The sequence below is a fragment of the Phasianus colchicus genome, chromosome 10, assembly GCF_987193195.1.
Source record: "Phasianus colchicus chromosome 10, bPhaCol1.hap1.1, whole genome shotgun sequence".
Lineage (NCBI taxonomy): Eukaryota > Metazoa > Chordata > Aves > Galliformes > Phasianidae > Phasianus > Phasianus colchicus.
In genome coordinates, this window is record NC_143445.1 from 14,641,522 (window position 1) to 14,666,730 (window position 25,209).

The following is a 25,209-nucleotide window of genomic DNA, read 5'->3' on the forward strand; positions in this document are numbered from 1 at the left end:
ACTGAATATATTAGATATAGTGGAAATTATGATACAAATCTAGTTATCTCTTGAGACAAATGTGTAGGAGGGCAGGGATAATAGTATTGTGGGGACAGGTAACTGCGGAAGTAATTGCATTTTTTAATACAATTGACTAATGCATGTATATCAAAGAGGAGAGCAGTGACTATGGTCCATCTGCACCAGCCACTCTCAGATGAGATATGAACAGATGTATCTGATTTTCACAGAGCAGAAGTCAAACCATGAGAAAAGAAGTCTACTCTGGTCCTAAACAGGACTTTGTTCAGGTGCTTCGGGGTATTTCTAAGCAATACGCTTAGCAAGAGAGACAAACACAACTGAAGTGGATTCCAGTGTTTCATGCCTTTGTCCTTGCAGAGACAAACCATCCAGCACAGCTTCAGGCTCTGTGAGCTTGGCCTCAGAGGCAAAGGCTTGTAGCTCTGCACACACTGGAATCCAGTGTTCTATCAGCATTTGTTCTGAGAGCAACCAACACCTTGGGACAGTTGATGGCTAGTAGAAAGAGCAGTAAAATTGCACTAGCCCTGCTGAAGCAGCAAGAGCAGCAATGTCCTTACCTGTCGCCTCACAGTGCCAACATCCACCATTCAGCAATTGTCAATGAATGTCAATAAGTGCAATTTTTTCTGCATGGAGGAAATCAGTGACACACCTTTGCTTCATACACACTTCCATGTCAGATTCCACTTTGTCAGACTGTTCTTCTGTTGTCATCTGTCACATGGCAACAAAATGTAATAGAGTATTGTTGGGAAGGATCAATCTCCACTGCCATACCACCGATATCTGCTTCTGACATCATCCAACAATATCACAAAAAAAGGTGGCCTTACTTTTGGAGCAGCAGTGGTAAATAAAGGCTGTTTATATGTCAACAAATAGCAAAGATAGCTCTGGAGGTTGATTGATTGCAAGCTATTTGAATCCTGTCACTCCTGTTTTCAGCTCTGCTAGACTCACTGACAGCCTAGTTCAGGGCAACTGGAACCATTTAACCAATGAATATTATTTTGATAACTTCTCAAAAAGTGTTTTGCAGTTTACCAGCTCGCTTTCCAAACATCTCATTCATCCCCATCCTATTTCATCATTCAGAATGGCCACATACAGACAAAACATCTGAGCCATTTAAAATGCATCTGCTTGAGATTACCAAGGAACCTGTGCCTGGAGAGTTCTTTAGAGTCTAATATTCTATCTCGCATGATCTGGTAGGGTATTTTTGCCTTTATTTTACTTAGGTCTACTCAGCACCAGTGCTTTGGTTTACATTTCCTTGGTCTGCTGCAACAGGGCTGGTAAGAGTCAGCTTACAGTGCCTTGTAACAGGAAAGCCATCAGCTTTGCTTGATATCTGAAAGAAAGGGTTGAAAAAAAGATGGGGCACTGCTGGGAAAGAGGTGCTGGTGAGAGAAGGAAAATGGTATACAAATCATAATGACTTCAGCAGTATCAACATGGGTGAAACGTGGCTCCTAGTGAATTGCTCAAGCAATTTTATCAGGGTTGCATCTGAGGACATCAAATCAGGGTCTGTTCTGGCAGCCACGCACTCTGTGTACCCTGAGGGTTCCGCTCATATTTCCAAGGCAGGAAAAATATAGAAATGTACTTGGAAACACAAGAGAGAACATTCGGATTGACCAGAACCAGACATACAGCTGCAGAACAAATTCATCACTGGAGAAGCCAGGAGGGGACCGAGCCCAGAAAGAGACTGGGTGTTCTGGGACCAGGGTGTCCTCCATCAGAGTGGGCAAATCACTTCACAGGCACTGGCTGGTGAGCAAGGCTCCATCACTTACCATTTCCTGATACCACAGGTAACAACAGCAAGTTAAAGAACTCACTTTTATTCAGAGAGAAGGGATTTAAAAGGTTTGACCAAGTTCTTTTAAACCACAGTGGATAAAGCACCGTGCTGCAGAGTGCACTCCTGCACGCTGGGCTCTCACTGAGCTCATTAGCAAAGTGTTGTTTGCAAAACCCTGCAGCCTCCTCCTTCCCTGGGTGTTCCCCCCATATGCACCGCTTCTGCCTCCCTTCCTGCATCCCTGCATCCATCCCACCCTGCCAGCAGGACCTGCCCTCCCACAAGAAACGCTGAGGAGATGCTCAGGCATGTTCAGCTCCACTTTGTGATGTAATTAAGGAGACTGCTGCTCTGCGTGCCATTGCAGGTCTGTGGCTCAGATCAGCAGCAGTGAGACAGCTGGGATGTTTCTGTAGTCCTTTGTGCCTGACAGCGAGCGAGGCAATGTAGAAAGACACCGAGTCTGCCTCTGATACTGCATAAATGTCACACCAGAGACTCCAGTGAATGTCTTCCATGGACCAAGCACCTGTAGTGCCACCAAGCTCCGTCTCTCAGCTAGAGGACGTAGAAGTCATTGTTGTTTGATAGATCACTGTAATGGCAGAGGGCGAGAGCTGGGCCCTGTGCAGGCGGAGGCTCGGGGCGGCTCCTGCCTGGCCCCCCCCTCCCTTCAGCCTTGCAGAGGTGGGTCTCCCACCTGGGCTCAGCCACCGCCCGCCGCTTGCGCTTCAGTCTGCTGCCGCCATGGCAGTAGGTCCCGCAGCACTGGCAGATCAAGAAGCGTGAGGACCGGTGCTTGGCCTTCAATGTGGAGGCTGGGGGTGTGAGGGCTCCCTGCGGCTCAGGCCGACCTTTCAACCGGCTCTTTCTTCTCTGGACGGGATCAGGGCTGATGTCAGACTGGGAGGAGCAGCTCTCGTTCCAGCCAGAGCCAGCGCTCAGGCTGCGCAGTGGCAGCGCAAGCCGCAAGGCCTTCCAGAAGTGCGAGCCCGAGCGCTTGGACTTCTCTCCCTTCCAGGTGACGAAGGAGACGGACTCCTTCAGCTGGAGGATGCTGGGGTGGGTGCACTGCAGCGGTCTGTACTCCACCACGATGAGCTTGGTGGCGATGGTGTTCTGGCACATGATGCCCAGCTTGAACTCCAGCAGGCTGATGCTCTTCTCCGTCAGGTAATCAGGGCTCAGCACCACGATCATCCTGCGGCTCCTCTGGATGAAGTCAAACACCGCTTCGGTGGTATCTAAGAGCGTAAGGGAGAGGAGTTGGGGTGCACAAGGGTCGGGGTGCAGGGAGAGAAAAGCCAGAGGAAGCTGTTTGATGGCAAACCTACATAGATCTCCCCCTCCCCACCAAAGGCCTGGCACAAGTCCAGTCAATTTCTACTTAGTGACCTACGCTCCTGACAGCTGCAGGAGCAACATCAGCATTTTTGCTTTGCATTTGGCTGTTGAGAAGGCTGAAGTGGTAAATGAGTGGCCAGAACAACAGGACAAGCTGGTACCATACTCTGATTCAGCACTGCATGGCATCACTGCTGCCCAGGGGAGTTTTGTAAAACAAAAGTCTTGGTTGGGGTCACCTGTCTGCAGCTCAAGCAGCCCCTTGCACCAAGGGGAACCAATTGCCCCACCATGCCACCAAGCCTAAGGCCTGCCTCCCTCCCTCTCACGCTGCTCATCCCGAAATGGAAGCCTCCAAACTTAGAAAGCAGAAAACATCAGCCTTAAACATCCCCATCACATCCCCTCTCTGCAATGTGGGGGGATGAAAATACTGTCCTTCAAAGGTTTTCTTGGGGTTGATTGGAGCTTGTACAGCTCAGCAAGATGCTTGGTTGGAACAGCGCCAGACAAGGGCAGCATCTCTTTCATTACAAGCACTGAAAAACAGCAAACCTGAAGGATGTCCTTGAAGTTCAATCTATGGTTTGGGATGCGGTAAGCATATTGAAGGTGTCATGGCTAATGGGTGAGCAGCAGAAAGGATGGGAATTAATAGGGCTGTGGCACTTAGCAATTAACTCCAGCTGATTAACAGAACCATGAAACTTAAAAAAAAAAAAAAATTATAAGGCCATCCACTTCCTGCATGCTGGTGCTGGCAATGTGGGGTACCTGAGGACATAGAGTGTTTGAGCAGAACAGGAGCACTGGGTAAGCAGCAAGAAAAGCCTCCTGGTGAACGTATGTGAAGTGTTGTGGCAGTGAGGAGAGCTCAGCTTCAAGCCTGCAGAGGGGCCAGGTCTTTGCCCTGCAGAGGAATGGCAGCAGCGTCCAGCTCCCTCTGTCAGCTGAGGTTCATATAAATAACAATACCACTCCTTCCACATGATGGCCATGCTGTTATTCTTGGAGCCCTTGGCTCTCTCTGTTTCCTTATCTCACAACAGTAGGTGCACTGTGTTGCACGTGAATGCGCCTTATTTTAAGACCATAAAAATAAATGCTTCTTCAAAGACACGACTAGCTGTAAACCACATTGTCCCTAGATTATTTGGGAACTGGGGACTTAGGATAGGAAAAATGATTGTACAATTAAGCCTTAATAACCTAATGGAGGAAGTAGGGCACTTTGTTTTGTTCTTTAACAATGGAATTTGAATTGAACTTGTACAAAAGTTTTATGGTGATTTCCCCCTCCCCCCCCATATACAGGAAAACACTGATTCATTGAAACCAGAAGTAGATGATAAAGCCAGCTCTGTCAGAATTGTCACTTAAAGCTGCAGAATGCTCTAACCACTCTATTTCAAAGGCATAAAGAATCTGCACCAATCTCCTAATTGACTGAGTCCCAGCCTCATTCAAACCTTTCTATAACTAACTGAGATCTATTTAGAAATCAGCCAAGCTTCAACATCTTCTGAAAGAAAAAGCTCCTTTGCTGGCTTTCTTTTTGAAAGTGGAATCACAGAATCACAGAGAAACGTAGGCAGAAGCAGCCCCTGGGAGGTCACCTGTTCCACCCGCCTGCACACAAAGAACAGGTTCAACTAATGTGAATGGTTCCAAAACTGCTGAAATAAAGTGTTTTCACTGAGCTGACAGTGATGGTTTTCTTTTATCCATTTTACATTTGCAACATTTTGAGACTCATTTTTTTTCACAGGCAAGATGTTCAAATTCCTGAAGATGTGTTTTATTCCTGAGAATGGGATGCCTTTGGACTTGGCTGACGAAGACATGTGAGACCATCACAAGTATTTCCTTGTTCACTTCAGGGAAGTTGGACTAGATGATCTTTAAGGGTTCCTTCCAACTCAAAAGATTCTGTGGTTCCATTTGTTTCACTAGTGGTCTCGAAGTCTTGGGCTCTCTCTGAACTTACCTGCTACCACGCAGTCAAAGGAAAAGGTTAAGAAAGTAGCTCAGATGAGAAAAAGAAGGAAAAAAAAACAGACAAACTTTTCTAGTCCAGCTACCTGAAGATGATGGACAAAGCAGCCTAAGTCTGATTTCTCTGCACGAGGCAGACACATTTCCAAACCTCCAGCTCACTGCTCAGCTTTTCAGAGGACTGTGTTTCCTTCCCATTTTTCTATCCTGTGATTCCTCTATGGGTTAGAGGCTGTGTGTGCGTATTCACTTCTGGGTGACATGTGATCTGCACAGGCACATCATGAAACTGCCATTCCCCCTTCTAAAACAGCATCCCCAAACAATCCTGATATTTAGACTACATACATCTTTCTTTAACACCCTTTTGTAGATGAAATGGGGAGGAAAATGATACTCATGACAAATGCACAAGGACTGAAATGCAAAGGTGAAAATGTTTTATTGAAAAGTAAAATAAAATAATACTGACACTTCACAGGCCAAATAACACAAAGGCAAAAATATACAGAAAAGAGAAACTCTGTAACGGCTATGTGACATCAAACAATATAAGGAAAGAAATACTGTTTCCAATTCGTGCAAGGCTGTTTCTCTAGGAAATAACAATGAGGAATTCTGTATGAGCTGCATGTTGATAAATGTTAGGTTAAGACACAGAGACACAAAAGAATCAAGTGAACTGGACAGACGTGACAGAAGCCATCATGGAAATTAGATAGAGTACTGGATGAAATGGTAGGTGTACCAGAGCAGTTCTCAGGTCGACACTGCAGCAGGGACTGGGGCCATCCCTGGCCTGGAAGATCCCCATGAGGCCCATGGTGATGTATTTTTTTAAGTCAAATTTTTAACAATCAAATTAGACTCTAACACAGTCTTGCTTTGGCCTCATGGCCTTCCATTTGCCTGAATATCTTGCAGCTGATCACAGGGATGCCAAAATCTCTAACAGAAATGGAAAGCTGGGCAAAATGATGCAGTTACAATGGGATCACGAAGCTTAACATGGCCTTGGTTGCTACCTCCTGCCAATGAGGCTTGCTGGACTGTGGGAAGCAGCTCTGCCTCTACACCAAGCGCCATGGATAGAAGGTTCAGCAACAGCAAAGCTTTTACATGTCCTGAGCAGATGATGAGCTCCATGACCTTCAGCAAAGCTGACTGCAATTCTTCACGTGCTTAAAGCAAAACTAACTTGGGAGTGAGGGAAAGAGCGGGTAAGGGATGAAAAGGGAGGTGGGAAAAAAGGAATTGCTACATGTTCCACGTTGGTACAGTACTTGCCCCAATGATGCAGGTGGCTGGGGCTGCCCAATGCCTTGCCGCAACACTATTAAGCACAAAAGGCTACAAGCAAGGCCTTTGCTGACTTTAGGATTCAGACCTACACCTTCAAGGCTGGGCTGATCCCCAGAATATCCTCAAACCTCGCTGCCAGCTGAGTGAATAGTGCATAGACACCACTTCATAGTGCTTTTTTAATGCCATTATCAATAGCTATGCTTCAGCCATTGAACACCAACGGAGAGAAGCCATGAGTCAGAAGTGACTCAGGAGCACCCATTATCTACAAAAAAATAAGCATGCACTTAGTGTGTGTAGTACTGAATACCACAATTAAGTGAGGGGAGCTGCAGGAGAACAGACACCCCTGGAGCTTGTTGTATTATATGAAACATTGTGAATAACAGCACCAATCAATGCCAGGGTCCTGCTGTGCTTTGGTCTGTCCTACAAGGGAGGGGACACCCCCATTCCTGTGCTGAAAGGCTTGTGTGCTGGGGGTTAATACACAAGGTATTTTCCTACGCTTCTTGCCTCCTATTGAAGCAAGGGCTTGTACTCAGTGGGTTTCATACTTCCATTTTGTGCGAAAATTGCAGAACCTGTTCAGCAATTGGAAACAAGAGGGGTGGAAGTCTGCTGTGTAAAACCAAGGCCAGTTTAAACCTCAGCCCCAAATGACAAACAGCTATGTTATTCAGACCCAGGCAGAGCACCAAGTCTTACCCAGCTGGATGGAGCTTTCAATGAGCTCAAGTACTTTTGCTGGATTCCCTGGAGAGTTGAGCATATAACCACTGTTCTCCCAAAGCCTTCAGCAGCACCATGCACAATGCTTTCCCCAGCCAGCAGCACAGAGACAGCAGGTGGGTTCAGTAGTATACTGGGGTTCCTTGCAGTGCTTGTGAAATCCCTGAGCTTACTCTTCAAAAGAAGCACCTCTCAGAGATGCTCCATGGCCTGTGCTAGTGAGAACTATTCCCTAGATTACAAATCCTTCAGGACAGTAATGTTTAAGATGCTCAGAAGATTGGAGAGTCCTAGAAACAGACCACTTATTAGTAGAAATGCTACAATACAAATAGCACCTAGAAGAGCATGTTTAAAAAAAATGTATAAGTACACTGTTTCTGTAACAGCAATTCCACATTGCTAAACTATCTGCAACTGCTTCTATAGAAATGTGCAGAGAGAAGATGAGGAGCTTCAAGAGTTTATGCTTCCCCCACCAATGCAGAAATGTGCAGTTCCACAGAAATCAGGATTACAGGGCTGGGACACTGATCACAGCATTGTAGGGGATGGAGGGGATCTCCAGAGATCATCAAGTCCAACCCCCCTGCAAAGCAGGTCCCCTACAGCATGCTACACAGGTAGGCATTCAGGTAGGTCTTGAATATCTCCAGAGAAGAAGAATCCACAACCTCCCTGGGCAGTCTGGTACAGTGCTCCATCACCCTCACTGTGAAGAAGTTCCCTTGCATACTGGTGCAAAACTTCCTATGCTCAAGTTTATGGCTGTTTCCCTTTGTCCTATCCCTACATACTGCTGAAAAGAGGTTGGCCATGTCTCTTTGACTCCCATGCTTAAGATACTTATAAACATTAATAAGATCACTTCTGAGCCTTCTTTTTTCAAGGCTGAACAGACCCACTTTGCTCAGCCTTTCCCCATAGGAGAGATGCTTCAGGCCCTTTATGGCCCTCCGCTGGCCCCTCTCGAGGAGATCCTTGTCTTTTTTGTACACAGAACTGGATACAGTACTCCAGGTGAAGCCTGTCCAGGGCGGACTAGAGGGGGAGGATCACCTCCCTTGACCTGTTGGCCATGCTCCTTTTAATGCACCCCAGGATCCCAGGGCACACTGCTGACTTAACACCAACCCGTCATCCATCAGGACTCCCAGGCCCTTCTCCCCAAAGCTTCTCTCCAGAAGGTCATCTTCCAATCTGTACTGATACTCACAGTTATTCCTTCCCAGGTGCAAAATTCTACACTTTCTTTTGTTAAACCTCATCTGGTTTATTGCTGCCCAAGTCAAAATGAAAGGCTCTATATTCCATTCAAATTGAACCCCAGTCTCTGCTATAGGGACCAACAATCAGGAGGGAGTGAATGGAGAAGAGGAAAGAAGCCCTGTCTTGGAATCTAAGGAATGTCCCATAGGAACTGGATCAAGGAGTACTGGCATGTACAAAGGCCACGTTATGACAAGGTGCTGGCTGCACCCCATCTGAAGACCCCAGATATAGACCCTGAGACCAGGGCTTCCGTGGTTCATTACAAGGGTGTGCAGTCACAGCAAGAAGTGTACGTATCTTTGGTCTTTCTACTGCCAGGACAGTAGAAAAGCTGTAGGGAGGCACGACTGTGCTCTGAAACTCTTGGGACACAGACCCAGCCTGAGCTCCTTCCCAGTCCCTGGACTAACTTCTATATCTTTCATGGGTTTTTCTGTTTTGTAGGTGGGCTTTGGATTGTGATTTTTTTTTCTGTTTTGTTTGTTTGGGTTTTTTTGCTGATGGCATCAAACATTTCTTAGGGAGACATATGAGGGCTCTTGCCGATCAAGGCTCGAACTCCTGATAATTTTTTTTACTGGCAGTTCCAGCTGAAGCTCTTTCCAGAACCTGCCCTTTGGGAACTTCGATTTCTCTCCTTTCCACTTAATGATAGTCAAGGCCGCCTTGGCCTGCTTCAGCTCCTTCACTTTGCTCTTCTTGATGACTTTGTACTGCACTAGAATAACTTTGATGTTGCCCTTGGAGGCCATATTCTCTAGCCCAGCCTTGAGCTCCAGCAGGGCCTGCGTCCCCTGCATGACGTAGTTGGGGCTCAGGACAACAAGCAGACGTTGGCTTTTCTGGATGAAGCTCAGGGTTTCGTCTGTGACAACTGGGAGAAAGAAACATCAGGGTGGTTAGTGATGGCTGAGAACAGGCTACTAAGCTGCTCATGTGATTCCACATAAGTTTTAGAAGGGGACGATGAAATACCTCAGATGACCTTTCCAAACACCATACTGGTGCTTCCCAAGCTCTGCAAGACCTTCCTAGCCCATGGTTCCATAGAAGAACTCTATGTTTCTTGTGGGTTAATTTACTTTGGAAATACTGTTATATCAACCAACTTTACACTAGTTGTTCCTGTTGCTATCATTGATGAAAGCAGATCTCAGTGTTGCTGATAGTGACACGAAAACTATTCAGAGGACTTTTAATGATGCATCCAAAAATGACAAATACGGTAACTGTAGATCATCTTGGATTTTCTAAAACCTGCATGTAGATTGTCCTTACACCTTTCTGTAATTAATGTGAAAAACCCCTGTAAGCACAAATCCCAGTGCTTGCTCTCTCCGCTGCACGGTCTCCCACACCACATTGACAACAGAATGCTCCTGAGTGGTCAGAAAACATAATGGAGAATAAAATAACACCGACAGGCAACTTCATTTAGCTGTCAAGCACATTTGATTAGTTCCTGTCAGCAAAGTCATAGGATAATCAATCTCCCACTGTTCTTTCACCAAGGACAACATAACTCTCCCAGCAACACAGATGTACACTCCAGAGGCATGGCACCAGCTGCCAAAAGCTATTTCCTGGTCTGCTGTGCTTCCCCAAGAAGATCAGTCAAATCCTAGCTCAGAAGCAATGGGGAGGGATCCAGCAGTATTGCTAACTGCAGCCATAAGCCAGCAAGACAGAACTCAGCTGGGCTGGTCCTCAGAACTCACTGGATTGAGGCTAATAGTGGCAGTGAGCTGGGATAGGAGCACCTTTCAGGTGATGGTGAAGGGCAAGGGAGCTCAGGATTGCTATGCTGGAAAGAAAATGAAACTCTCCAGATGAAAGAGTGACATGAAGTTGGTGAGTATGCTTCTGGCCCAGAGCAATCTTAGGCAGCTGAGAGATGGAAGGTGCTCTGTCAGTGACAGTTTCACAAACTTCCATTCTGGGTGACTTTCTGCATCCTACATGCAACAAAATATTCTTAACCATAACAACTGACTTTATGCTATGTTAGACACATTTTCTAATTAATGAAGATGAGTAGCAGGCCTCCTGGGAGGGCATGTTATCATCTCAGAGATGCTGGTACAGAACACTCCACACCTCCCTGAAGCAGGCACTTCTGGTTTTTCCAGGCATTCACTAATGCTCTATGTGAGTTAGCAGCCCAGTCCAGCATTACACCTCTCTATTTATTTTTTAAAGCCTTGACTTCATCCCCTTTTCCTAAAGCAGATCAAAGGTTGTGTGAATGTCAGTGGATGTTTCCTCTGTGCTGATAAAAACAACCACTCCCACACATCACTCTTGGAAAAGCAAGTGAAATGACCACAGCCACCACTTGTCCATGGATTTTCTGGTAGCCTGGAACATCTGTGACATTGTCACATGCAGCAAAAACATTAGAAGATACCAACAAAAGATTGTTCTTGGAGATGGGGAGGATAAAAGCTAGTCTGGAATGACCAACTCTCATCAGTTACTCCTGCAGTAGAACTTGATCTTTAAGGTCCCTTCCAACCCAAGCCACTCATTCTATGAGTTTATGATCAGTACCTCAAAGAACCAATAAAGAAGAGAGGATGCACATGGAGCACAGCCCCCTGTGAAGTACTCACTTCCCCCAGGGAGGCTGTCTCTGTCGAAGATACACAGCTTGTACCCAAACTCATTTTCCAGGACTCCTCGCAGCGTCAGCAACACAAATTCTTCCTCCTCCGCGTTGCGTGCATAGGACACATACACATCATACTCCTTCCCATCTGAGCATTGAGGGAGTGCAGAGAAATACAAACAGCAGAAGAGACATTTGTGATACTGCGCATGCTGAGTCTTTGATTTTCTTAAGGGGAAAGTAAATATAAGGGCTCAATTTGAGCCCGGGTCAAGACATCAGTATTCATAGCTCTAAAGCAGCAGTGCTGCCTGATAGCCCAGGCTGAATGTGAAAGTACCCAGACAACACTGGGCTGCTGAAGACAAAAGACTGCAGCAACATCACCACAAAGAGAAATTCCCAGTAACACAGGGAAGATGTGGTCATACTGAGGAAGAAGGATGCTTAATTACCTCATCCTTCTGGATGCCTTCCCACATTTTAAAGCAAATCACTCCTAATTTGAGAATCCCTGCATAGAATCAGAGAAGCCAGGCATTTAATTATAAAATAAGCCCTTTAACTCCTTACCTAGAATGGTTTCATCTGTTCCAAAATGAGCTCTATAGAAGAGGACCATTTCAAGCCAATAAACATGATAGATGACAATCAGCACCACAACGAGCAGGATGGTTGCTCCCAGTCCACAGGCCAGCTCCACAGTGTACTTCGGTGCTGCAACTGGATGCAAAAAAGAACAAGAGGCCAGGTTTACCAAACAGGCTGCACCTTCAGCTAAGCAGGATCAAGCATGAGTTACATGTAGTCAAATGATGCAGAGAAACACTGGGAAATAAAAGCCAAGAGCCAAGCTGGCCCTTCAGACAAAAGTGGCCAAACCAAAGCTTGTCTAGCAAGACATGTGACAGCAGACCCATAGATGGAAATCACTTGCATAGCCCAAAGCCAGTATATGAACGTGATCCTCTCATGAGGATATGCAACCTCTTTGGGCAACACATACTTCTAGAAGAGTCAGACAAAGCTCACCTGCAACAACATAAAGGCAATGGCCACTGCTTTCCCTCCCCATCACACACCCACAGTTCTCATGTCACATCCCAGAATGACAGTAAGGATATAACTAGCCTTGACCTGACCGTTTCCTATCACAAAGAAAGAATCAGTTCATATTAGAAAAGCTGAAGCATTTGCAAACAAAGACAACCCTGTGGGCAACAAACCAAGATCACAGGGTCCCTTCCAATTCATACGGTATCTGTCATGATGCTGCTGCTTCTTTGTGTTATGGGTAGAAAAAGCTGTAGTTCTGGACAACTTTTTTCTTTTTTAAATAGCAACTCATGGCAGCTCACATGCATGCTGGCAAACTGCATGATATGAGTAGTGAATGGAAGCATCACCAAATTTCAAGATCTATTAAATTTTATTAAAAACTTAATTACGAAAGAGAAAATGAAAGGAATTTAACAGATTTCATTAGGTGAATAGCAGAAGTACAAGGAAAAGAAGGGAAAGCATCCAGAAAAAAAAAAAAAAAAAGTCAGGAAACTTATATAACCTAATGTAATGAAATAGCTGCAGCCAACGTATGCAGCTACTTGCTAAAAACTGAAAGGTAAGTGGAAAGGGGTTAGGTTCTAGGATGCCTGGTGTTCCTATGCCCAGTGGAATGGTCTGCAGTGAGCTTAGTTCAAGGTTGTTCTGCCAGCAGTGCTTGAGGCCGAATCTTGCAAGTTTCTGTGGAACAGAGCAGAAAGGAGGGGTTGTGAGTAACCAAATCTGCTCAGAGCAAACCCACTCAACTGCTGCAGGAGCAAACGTGGGAGGAAGAGAAGAGGATAGAGCAGACCAGTCCACTAGATACAGCATTTAGGCACTGCTGTTTGGGGAAAGAATTTGAAGGCTGCTACATATACAATCATTATCATCCCAGAAGAATTATGTAGGGCAAATGCACTAGCAGATGGCTTCAGTCCTTCAGTTCTGTTTGATCTATTGTTCCTTCCTAGTGATCCAGAAAAGGTTCATTTCAAATGAATGGTACTAAAAATGAAAGAGGACAGGGACTAAGAAAGAAGAGAAAGAACTCTTCTAGAATAGATCTCTGTGAGCCTTCTCATCCCAACAGGGAAAAATGGGAGGAAGAATGTGTCTAGCATGATCTCCACAAGGCAGACCAGGACCTTATATGGGAGAAGGGAGGGGAGGATCTGATCTAGAGCAAGCTGTACAAACTCTACATGAGGTTGATAAAGCAGCAGAACATCCACTTACTCATGAAACCTTATATATCTATACTGAAGTTCTTATTATTGAGGTGGGTCTGTGAAACAGGAAGAAATACCTTTGAAGAAAAAAGATGTAGGAAAAAAATGCTTTCTGAATAAGGCTTGAACAGTCCATATTTACCACACTGAGGTGGTTGCATCTAGATTGGAGCATTATCACAACAAAGAGTAAAATCACAGAGCATCGTGGTCAGATCACTTCACTTCTGATGTAATGTCAGAGTGCAGTGTCCCTTCTTGTAGGATACCAGCAGGTAGCAACCCTCACACAAACAACTAATCTGAAATCATTTCAAACCACCCAGCCCCTTGAACATGCATCAGCTGTAGTACACGGATAGTGTGAGAAAGGTTCTAACCCTCTCTTACTCACCAGCCAGTTGACCATGGCACAAGCACATGAGACATGCATACTTTGATCTCTACCACCAAATGTAATATAAGCAGCTATAATACATCTATGCCTAAAGAGTAGCGTGTGTTGGGAGGGAAAAAAAGCCTGAATGAAATAATTGTTCCCCTACTGTTTTGCAGTGCAAGGCTCAAGGCAGGATGGACAGCCCAGTGTGAGTGTATCTCAATTCACAACCATGCTCTGCAAGTACTTTACCTTTCATGCGCACTATGGCTTGGCTATGGACTTCCCCTCTGGCATTTCTGGCATAGCAAGTGTAATTGCGTTTCAAGTCCTCTGGTGTGGCTTTTGCAACTGTTAGAGTCCTTATGATAGTTTTGTCTTCAAAACGTCTAGGAATTTCGCTGCAAGAGGAAAGTTAGAGCATTACATACTTGAATACTTAGACCTTCATCCAGGTCATTGATGAGTAAGCTGCAGAAGACTGAACCCAGTACTGATCCCTGAGGGACACTGCTATCTGCAGGCCTCCATCTAGACCACCAGCTGATCACAGCCCTCTGAGCTCTGCCATGCAGTCACTCACTCATTTTTCCCCACTGCAGATGTGTCATTTTATTTTAAAAAAAAGAAGGTTCTTGTCTACAAAGCAATAGATCCCATGAACTCAGAATTCCAACCCCACTCCACTTTCCCTGTGCAACCCTGTGAAATCTCTCTCTGCCTGAACTTACTGTTATTCTCATTTTGCAGGTATTTCCTTTTGCCTATCTTCTACAATGGTTTGCAAACCAATCAGGTAGCAACTGCCTTCTATATCTAATTCAGCACCCAGTAAACAAGTTTCTGAACCTCATTTGGATTCTTCACATAATTGAATCTCTCTGCATTCCTCCTAATCAATACTACGCATAACACTATCATTTGTTTTCAGCCTCTGTCTCCTGAAACATTTTGTCATTTAAGCTATTTCACAGCATTCCTCTAAACAAATCTGTGTCTGGCTGTTTCTGAAATCTCACAGTACCATCAGCTGTTTATACTGGTAGTAGGATCTGAATGGGTGATGATGAGAAATGAGAGACAAAGCTCCCACAATCCTTTCTGTAAAGCAAGGTACTGTTCATGTTTAAACGACTTCTCCCTGGAGCTCCCTGCAGCACAGTGCAGATACATGGCTTCCTGACCGAGGGACAAGGTGGAGATCCACACTCCCTTCCTTGCGAGAGAAAGATTAGACTAATATTTGGCCCCAGTACCTGGGGAGGAAACGTAAGAGCAATGAGATTTTAGGAGACTTCAAAAGATCTGACATCTTCTTGCCTTGAACCATTTCCATAAAGACTTCCCTCCTGAGTGGAAAAGCCACAGATATGCTGCAGACAACTCCAGCTGGGCTATGATACTGCCACCTGCACCCATATCCCTACACAGGACTTAGGTCAGAGTTAGACAAACCAAGTGTTACCTTTGTGTGACTTTGGCATCCATGATGTCATCTGTGTTCTTTCCATCTATGGTCCACCACACCTCAGTCCGAGAGTCCTTCAGAAAGGTGAAAAAGACTTCACAGGGCAAAACAAGATCATCTCCTGGGAAGAAATGGCCACAGTGAAGTATTACGAAGTACAAATAGCACCACATTGAGCTTTCCAATGGCCAGGCTAAACTCTGCCTCCTTTTAAGAAGCAAAACACACTTTCAAACATTTGTTGTCTGTTTAATACCCTAGACATGTTGACTTGTGACATAAATAAACAGAAAAAAAATATTCTGCTTTCCTAAATACTCCAGAAATTCCCTGACTGCACCAAGTGACACACTCAAATAGAGCTGCTCCACGCCAACCACTTCTTGGAAATCTTGGCAGTGTTAAGCATTCCAACTGCACAGGGGACAGTGACCTTAAGGAGAAGAATTTTGGTGTGGAAACAATCCTTCAGGCACTCCACTTCCCCTCAAGATCAGGCTTGGAAGCCTGAATATTGTTATGATCTGCCCACAAGTCTCACAGAGTGTAGCAGAAGCCTGATCTTCTGAGCTCAGAAGTAGTGCTTTAGTATGAAGACCGCTGGTAATCATCAGCATTGGCATGACATTTATTACAGCAGTGTAATGGGACACAATCCATTCAGCATAGGGAACTGCTCCAAAGAGCTATCAGTCTAAACAGATGGAGTAGAGGAAGTGGTGTAATATCCCACTACACAATACTGTAAGGCCAGCAAATGGAGAGCTGTCATTAATTAGGAAGTAACCAGAGGGAGAGGAGATGAGCAAAGAAGTGGCCAGAAGGCAGAAGCCACAAAGGCACTGAATGAGGGAGGGTTGGAACAAACCACAGCCAGGGTCAGGAGTGACAGAAAGTCCTACAGGAATTGCTCTAAGTAACTAAGAGCTCTCATTTCATCTGTTTCTGCAGCTGCTCCAGTTTGCTGGAGTCCTCTATCTCCATGCCTGAATACTAAAAAAAAAAAATAATAAAAAAAAATCTGTGTGCACAAATTAACTTTAAATCTATGCCCTCCTATTCTGCCATGGAGAACTAGCACCCCTAACCATCTGCCAGACAGCTTGTGGCAGCTGCTCTGCTCAGTGAGGGGAAGCACCAGGGAAGCAGAGGGAGAGAAAAGTCTCTGCCTGGCTGGCCATGCATCCCTGTCCCCTAGGGATTGTAGGTATTGCCATTTACCTGCTTCCAGTTCGTAGACAACTTTTTCATTTGGGGAGGTGAACTGTGGTGGCAAGGCCTTGTTTGGAGATCCTGTGGGAGAGAACAGAGAAGCCCCTGCTGCTTTACTCATGATGCCCCCCTGTCCCAGTACATATGATGCTACCTAATTTGTGATGCAATCCTAACGCAGAATTTCAAGCAAAGGGAAATCTAGTCCTAGCACCCAAACAGAGCCAGATGCAGATTTTGAGGCTCCTTTGAAGTTTAGGTATGTCTACATTAAAGGTTCAGGGCCTCCCACATCTGAAAAGCTCCATGTCCTCTCAGAGATTCGGCATCTTCCATGAAGTACAACCCATACCAGAAATTCTTTTTATTTCTGCTCCTAAAAAAAATAAGGTGCCAACATCAATTCTCATCATAGGCACTTAATCCTGCACTTAAAGCTGTCATTGTCTTTGCACTCAGAACTTGCTCTACTGTTCACTTGTTTTTAAGCTCCATCTACAACCCACTGGCAGGAAGGCCAAGATCTTGTCCATAAATGCAGACCTGTCCATACACTGGCATGGATAGCTGAAATCCCATCCATGAAAAATGATTCTAGCTCAGCACAAAGGCTTTGAGATTGCAGGAAGATTGGGACAAGCAGGCTGTGATTGGACAATCCCACAGATAATGATGAGCAAAGGGCTCTGGAGACAAAAATGAGTGTCAGGGTTATGCACTCATGAGCCAGCAGAGGGTACCCCTGACCACCTCATGGGCTGTATCTCACCAGCCAAAGCCTGGTTCCCCTTGGTGTTCCTTTGGGGGTATTTGACATGGTGGTGAGTGGAGCTTCCAGTGCAACATGCCCTGGACAGTCACAGAAGGCTGACCCCAGCAAGTCAAAATACAGCAGTAACAAGTCAGCTGGGTAACACAGACTGAACAACCACAAACAGATCCCATGACAGACTTGAGCAGTTTTCACCACTTCTGTTGTTATCCACCTGCAGCTTATACTCTTTGAAGTCATTCTTACCTACCACCTTCATCTTTATGGTTCTGGTGAGATTATATGTTCTTCCATGGTCCTTGAATGTCACAATGCAGGTGTAATTCCCTTCATATGCACTGCGGACAACACCAATGACAAGCTTGGACCCTTGAGGATGTCGTTCATTGAAGCCATCCACTAACCTGCAGGACTAGAGTCAGGCAGAAAAAGCACTTGTGTTTTGGGACTCAAAAAGTTACTGGTTTAAATCCCACTGCAAATAACTGTGTTGAAACTATAAATATGATGCGAGACTTGGGTATCTGATGCAGCTCAGGCCTAAATGCCATGAACCCTGAGAATACTGTTATACAAACTGGTTCATTCACCTCGAAAAAGAGGTGATGAAGTAGATGATCCTAATAGCTTTATACAGACAATTTCAAAGACATATATAGCTCTGATCTAGAAGTGCATTTGCAATCAAGGTGAACACCTCTGCAAAGTAAAGTAAAAACAGACAAGGAGAAAAATGATGATGTATTCACAAACGGATACCAAGAATAAAGGACATGACCCCCAGTTGATGTCAGCATCTCTAACGCTTTCAGGACTAATCATGCTACCTTGACTGACATCAGTTGTCAATGAGGCCCCAGAATTGGCAAATGACAAACGAGAATCTATAGTACAAAAACCTTAGTAACTCTTCTCTCTCTGCCAGGTGAGGCAGGAAACCTCAGCCAAGTACCAAGCTAGAGATCCCCTTTTAGGAAGCAGTTAAGCAGATGATATCTTCATTATCATAAAACCCAAAGATATGCACATTTTTTAAGAGATTATTTCTGAATGGTGCATTTCCCAGTGAGATAGATCCTAATGGGGCAATTTAAGACAGGGGTCATATACCATTTTTAATGTTTTTTATTAGGCATGGGATGAATTGCTGCTTGAAAAATGATTTCCATGGGGCTCTGTGCTTCATCCTCCTAATTGATTGTTGAAATGTGAATTTCAATGAGCAGTACAAGTAAGACATTTCAACTATCAGAACGAAACTGTTCCTCTTGGCTACAAAAGCAAGCTTTTCCAGAAGGATTTCAGAGTTGGATATTCTTTAAATTTTTAAATTTTTTCTTTTAAACAGCAGATATTCGTTGCCAACTTTCTTTACTATTAAATTCACTCATATAGTACCTTCTACCTTGAAATTTGGAAGTGCTTTACAAGCTGTTAGAGAATTCAGTACCACAGCCCCCTGGCTGTGCATCCCCTGAGAATTCTTTATTCTCTCTTGACTAAAGGCATCCATCTAAAGAAAAATACTGAAGTAAAAATTTAATACAATTTAGCAGTAGTTGTGTAGGCACGAGCCTGAGGATGGCTGGAAACAGCCTGACTATCAGAGCGGAATGGAATAGGGATGTCTCCATCTTCAGAAAAGAGGTTTGCCAATTTGTGGCAAATAGCATCTGTGGTCCTTGAAGAGCCTCACTCTACAACTCCATTCCCTGACCTCATGAGATTTGGGAGGGGAGGTTTTTCTCCTTAGCTTACAAAATGGTTTTATCTTAAATAGTAGTAAAAAGGGAACTAAGTAATGATTTTATTTACAGGAACAGCAATTTGCTTGCCATGTAGATCAGGCATACTACCAGCTGAACTGAAGGTTCCCAATTCCTTGAGTCTTCTCCACTTATACACACAAATCAAAATAGACATATATATACACACATATACATATATAATATCAGTGTTTGTTCTCGTATCCAAAGACAGTTTTACTCTTGAACTCAATGGAAACAAAGCTCTAACTGTAGCTTTACTAACTTTAACAGTTTAATCACTGGACAGACTCTAAAATAAGCTCCATGGTTCTCACCTCACACATTGCTTTTTCAGATACCAAACACCAAATCCCCCCTCTGCCCAAATAATGACTAAAGTGCTTCTCACCTGGTACCACTTGACAGTTGGTGTTACACTAGCAGGGTAAAACCCATCAATGTCTGGACATATGATCTTTTCATTAGCATACTCCAGGTAAAACATCTGCTCAACAGGTTTTATTGAATGGCTCACACAAGAGCCTTGGTCTTTAGGAACAACCTCCAAAGGAAAGGCAACTTTGCTGCAGTAAGTTGTGTTTCTAAGGACAGAGGAGGAGAGGGCTGATTAGACAAGACTAGCTTCCTCCTATAGCAGGGTAATGAAATAAAGATCACATCTGCAATAATGAGCATCATCATTTTGATGAAGCATATACTGCCTTAGTTGACTCACGTACATATGTGAAAGGAAGCACCAGAGATGGCCATAACACCTCAGAAAAGCCCGTAAACATGACTAATAAGCAACATACACTCTACTGCTGGTAAAGCAGATAATAGTGTCAAAGACACAATGAACATGAGACAACACAAGGAAGATTGGAAAGAGCTCCCGCGCTCAGTGCAAAGCAGCTGCTATGTTCATTTTGTACCACACTTAGAGACACTTCTAATTTCCTAGAAGTCTGGATCTCATGAATCTTTGCCAAATTATCATGCAGTCAAAACATCACCCTTGCATCTGAAGCTATTTTTACTCTAGACATACAGATCACTTCTTAATGGTGAGTGCCTATGGATTTTGCCATGGGCTCAGCAGTAATACTTTACGGACACTTGTAGTTAGTGAGAAAAGGCGTGTTCATTAATGCTTGCAAGGCTCCAAGCATTATTACAATGTAAATTGGCTCAGTGCTGAGTGGCCTTATAATCGTAACATTCTTTTCCCATTAATGCTTATGTCAACGCTCTTCTCTCTACAGAAAGATCCACCGCTAACAGCACGGCCCTCGTGCTTCCACGAAAGTCCTGCAATTACAGAAGCTGTGCCACACAACCCACCTGAGCATGCATGTGTAATTCCCAGTGTCGTTGAGGAGAGCAGGCCAGAACCAAAGGGTGTCCTTCTCCTTACTGATGCGGTTATCTGGGAGACGAAAATTAATAGGCTCCTCCAGATCTCGGTCCTGCCCAATCCTGTACCAGATCAGGGTTAAGCCAGCAGAATGGGCTGTGCTGTAGTTGTACTTCAAGAAGGTCTCGAAAAGTGGGCATTTGATCTTGGCGGGCTCCCCATCGTAAATCTGGATCTGTTTCATGGTGTCCACACCCCAGTCATCACAACGTTCTACAACCACAAAGAACAAAGTGCCTTAGCTTGCAAAGCTACAGGAGAAAAACAGTTCTGCACCCACTCCCTACATCCTTGGTCCTGCCTCCACCAAAATGAGAGGAAAAATTTCCAGTGTTTTAAGTGAAAGCAAACTTGGCTTTTACAAAGCACATCAAGAATATTCTGTTCAGCTCTTGAGAAGCTGTAAACATCCACCTTCCTTTATACATTTCCTATAGTTTCCTAATTCTCATGATGTATTGTCCTGATGGCAGGTAGATATGGCAGGATACTGTTGTGTCCAGGCTTCCCCGAGAGCTCCAGGAAAGCTCAACCTTAAGCATTACTGCAATGGGAAGATAAGCTGTGGGTGAGAACAATCCCAGAGGTGTCTGTTTGAACAGAGGTGCCTGAACTAGAGAAAACTGAACATTGCAGACATTAATCCTGTCCGTAGAGATAGGGACCGTCACCCTGAAAGAGAAAGCTGGACCAGGGCAGCTAGGAACGAGGACTGTCTTTTCTGTTGTGGATTTGTGCAACCCCTTTGCATGTTACGCTGAGTACAAACACTACCAAGTGACACGTAGTGACTATAGCAAAGTCTGGGAAGGGAGGCTGAGGGGGCAGGAGAGCCAGCATTGAGGAGACAGCAGGAGGTTCACTTGGGGATCACAAAACAGCCCCCAGTGCATTCCCCAACTGCCATCCAACAGGATCAGCTCAGCTCCAGGTAGACTCAGACTGACAGAAATTAAGCAGCAATAAAAAACAGCTCTTAGGTGATGTTTTTTCTTAGGTTTTTGGTTTTGGTTTGTTTTTTTTTTTTTTTTTTAAATATTTGCTTCCAGTGAACAGGATCAGGACAAACAGCACACTCACCACCCATTCATCCTCCACAAGCTCCTTTTCACCCTATTCCTCCCACCCAGAAGGATGCCCTGTCACAAAGAGACAACGAGCAAGCAAAACAAGGTGCCAGCTAACCTGAGAGCAGCCTGCACTGTCCATGCTGCCAGGGCAGAGGATGCACAGCATGCTGCCCTTGCACCCCCTGCAGCAACCAGGAAGCATTAGTGAGGGCAACCTGACATCTCAGAATCCTAAATGAGTCCAACAGAAAGGGGTGCTGCCTGCAGCTGCCCCAGGAGAGGCATTGCAGCACGCAGCAGCCACCTCAGAGTCAGCACTGCAAAGCTTCTCTAGTTCACAGATATTAGAGGAACTTGGACAGAGAGGAAAAAACAGAATACAATATGCTCTTTGAGCCCAATTCTTCTGAACTGACTTCACAGGCCCAAAGCAGGATTTCTGGCATTTTATCTTCCTTAAATAGACAGTGGGATGTAGCTTGGCCCCAAATTCATACTTAATTAAAAAAAAAAAAAAGCAAAGAGAGGAACCTTTGAGAAGACAGCCCCACAGCGCTTTAAGGCAGCTCCACTAACTCGTGGCTCAGTGATGGTTAGTCATGGGGAGGCAAAATCTGGGCCAGTAAGAATAGAAATGTTTTCTGGCTGTTTCATACATCATGTAAATGCAAACTGCACTGCTTCTCCTGAGGTATCTGGACAAAAAGCAAAACGGGCTGGGAGGAGGTGGTGAGACTAACGAGAGCCCAGGTACTAGGAAACCAAAACCCAAAGCACTGGGGAGTGCCATAACCATCACCTCAAACACAGCTACTTCTTTCAAAACTAAACATCAGGAGGATCGCAGCTATTGCAGCCAGAGGCAAGGCTCATTTTGAGGAACCAAAATGAGCACTGGAAGCCTAACACCATGCATGGCCACCCATCTCCACCACAGTAGAAAACAACCTGGAAACCAACTTGAACCAGTATCCGGTTAAGCTACTGGATTAGGTCAAGTTTCCATGGAGCAGTAAACAAGACAAATGAGCCTGCCACTGACCATCTGCTAATTGCATGACAAAGCTTTCATTACCATTCACATTTGTTTTCATACAAAAAGCCTCTCCCTTCAAAAGGAATGAGGTCTCCCTGCAGACCTGGGGCTGTAGATCAGGTCACGGGGTTCTCTTTCCTGCACCTGACTTTGCAGTGTCCTCATGGGCTGCAAAAAGGAAAATTGTCCTCATTACTTCAAATGGCAAGGCTGGAGAGGAAGGAAACTGTATAAAAAATTACAGTACTGAAATTCATGGAGTAAAGATCAATGAGTTTTGCAATCGTGACCAGCTCTTATGTTTTGCAAGAGTTCATAAATCAGCATTGTAAAGCTACTTACCCGTTCTAACTGAATGAGTAAATGAAAATAAAATACATTGCTTCTGAGTAATGCGCAGGGGAAGAAAAAAATACATCATCGTATGGGCCTTGTTTTTTTAGTCGATGGGGAAAAAGGCTGTTGTCCTTTACTGTAAGAGCAGTACAAAGGGATTTTTGGCCAGTTCAAGTGACCTCAGGGATGCCATCACACCATGCAGGTCTTGTTTAGGTGTGCCCTGCAGCACTGCCCTCACTCATTGAGCGGTGCCATCACTCACTGCTCACCACAGCAATATCAAACAGCACAGGCTGAGCAAGACCTCCTTCACATGCAGACCAAGGCTACAAGTTGTGGTGCTCCACACAACCCCCCTCCTCCCTGCGTCATGCTGTCAGTAGTACTGGTATTTCCATTTTGGGACACCGTAATGTTTCGCACCCTTTCCACTGTTTAACCCACAATGGAGATTCAGAACTGTTTGCTGCTTATGCAGCATGTAGATGCTTGGAGGTCAGTCTACACTGGAGGCAGCTCAAAATGTCAGGACATCAAACTGAACCTCAGCTCTTACTGATAAACATACATTCATACACTGATACATATACATACATACGCTGATAGATCCAGTAATGGTATTTAAGAGGGCATCATGAAAAGAACACGCAAAAAATACACAAGAACTCAGCTCTAGTTATTGGAAGCAGCCTAAACTTGAACGCTGCTGTGCCAGTTTGCACCCATTCACACTTATCCTTACTAGCTAGGTCTAGGAAGCGAGTTTCTTCTCTCTTGAAGCATTTCCTACACTATACTAAACTGCTGGGGTTAAGAACAGCTCCTGATTAAATCAAGTGGGAGCAGCACTCACGCTGACTTCAGGGCTTCACTTGACAAGTGGAAACCCAGCAAAATGATGAGTGCACTTGTAGGTGAATGAGAAGTTAGCTCCAAATGTCTTCCTTGCTCGGGTTGTGTGTTTCAGCTCATGCTCATGGGGATGCATCTACTGCTGTACAGCAGCTTCCCCTGTTAGAGAAACTCTGAGCTGTCCCATTTCTGAATCTGCTGCTTGAACGTCAGGCATCCCAAAACAGACTCCTCTTCAGAAGCCAAAGAAAGCAGCTTCTCCAGATGCAAAGCAGAAAATGAAAGGAGAAGAAAACTAATGATGCTGCTCGGCTGCACAGAAGCGAGCACACTTTTGGAAACCTTTCCAACCCTTAATTTACTGCAGCCATTCACTGCTTGGGAACGAAACTAATACACCCATCTGAAATGCTCCCTTCTGAGATGCATCTGCAACACCTATTAGAAGTGCTCAACACAAATACAATCAGTGCAGTTATTTAGATTTCCAAGGAGACACAAACTGTGGATAAAAAGATAAAAAAAAATAATAAAAGGAGAGTAAAGCCACACCAAGAAGTGCTATTCCTCTTTCCTGATCAACAGTTCTACGCAGTCATTTCAAGTATACTCACAGCACCTCCATTTAAAGGAAAATTCTCCAGCAATGAACTTTACCAGCTTCACACCACCTCCACCCCATCTCTCCCTTCCCCTTCCCTGGGGCTATAAACAAAAGACTTCCACTAGTTATTTCTTCACAGAAGTTGTAAAGAGCCACTCTGATGACAGGGCATCCATCATGCCCACACTAATTACCCTGCCACTTGCCAAATCAGTCTCTAATCTGCGGGAGGGAGCCAGCCCCGTGTGCAGAGCAGGGCTGCCACTTGGGAGATGCTCTTCCCCTCACAGGAGTAAAGGATGGGGCTGAAGCACCCCACAGCTTTCTGCCTTCTTCTGCAGTACTATCTTTAGGCAAAGCTGATCCAAGCTCACCCCTGTGCGCGGAGGGCAGCCAAACCAGTGGTTAGCTTGACACAAGCATCAGCATCAATGAGGCAGAAAGCTGGTCCAGGAAAGCAATTAAGTGAGAATTAATCATTACCACCTTAAAAAAAAAAAAAAAAAAAGCCTCCCCCACCCTCTTTCAGGCGCACAGCAGTTTGCAGTGAGTGGGAAGCAGAGGAAGTCAGGCTGAATGGAGGAGCTGCTCTAGAGCACTGGAGGTGCCAGCTGTGGCCAGCTGTCACGCGTGGGAGTTCTTTCTATGCACACCCGTGCCAGGAGCACCCACATTTCCACTGGGTCTGCAGTTCTGCTTTCACGCACGCATCCTGCACAAGAGCATCGCACAGCGGCACTCTCTGCTATAGAGGTTAGTTCCGCAGCTGAGAAACTCAGTGGCATAGCAGGAAAGTGATTCCCACTTGGCTCATACCCCACCTGATGGTGAAACTTAGCGGAGGGAGGGTGGCGCAGAGCAGAGCAAATGACAGCATCTCCCTGAGCAGATCCAAACACACTGAGATCAGTGGGAATCGAAAGGGCTCACATTAACCACA

At 45.0% G+C, this 25,209-nt stretch overlaps 1 protein-coding gene across 7 annotated transcripts in view; it reads right to left on the reverse strand.

Annotated features, from left to right (window-relative positions):
• Positions 1 to 1,987: 1,987 nt before the first annotated feature.
• IL1RAP (interleukin 1 receptor accessory protein) overlaps positions 1,988 to 25,209 on the reverse strand; it is a 40,862-nt gene continuing 17,640 nt past the window's right edge. For 4 of the 7 annotated variants that reach the window (XM_090147396.1, XM_090147393.1, XM_090147394.1 and 1 more), the window contains 9 exons: positions 20,296 to 20,581; positions 19,361 to 19,553; positions 17,450 to 17,615; positions 16,441 to 16,512; positions 15,217 to 15,340; positions 14,004 to 14,152; positions 11,673 to 11,822; positions 11,104 to 11,247; positions 1,990 to 3,087 (listed from right to left, as the gene is read on the reverse strand). In XM_090147396.1, the coding sequence (XP_090003522.1) occupies positions 2,402 to 3,087; positions 11,104 to 11,247; positions 11,673 to 11,822; positions 14,004 to 14,152; positions 15,217 to 15,340; positions 16,441 to 16,512; positions 17,450 to 17,615; positions 19,361 to 19,553; positions 20,296 to 20,581 (1,970 nt within the window). In that variant the 3' untranslated portion in view covers positions 1,990 to 2,401. Of the gene's footprint in view, positions 3,088 to 5,618; positions 9,366 to 11,103; positions 11,248 to 11,672; positions 11,823 to 14,003; positions 14,153 to 15,216; positions 15,341 to 16,440; positions 16,513 to 17,449; positions 17,616 to 19,360; positions 19,554 to 20,295; positions 20,582 to 25,209 lie in introns of those variants that run through there. The other 3 variants (XM_090147398.1, XM_090147399.1, XM_090147397.1) reach the window with 3 other exon arrangements.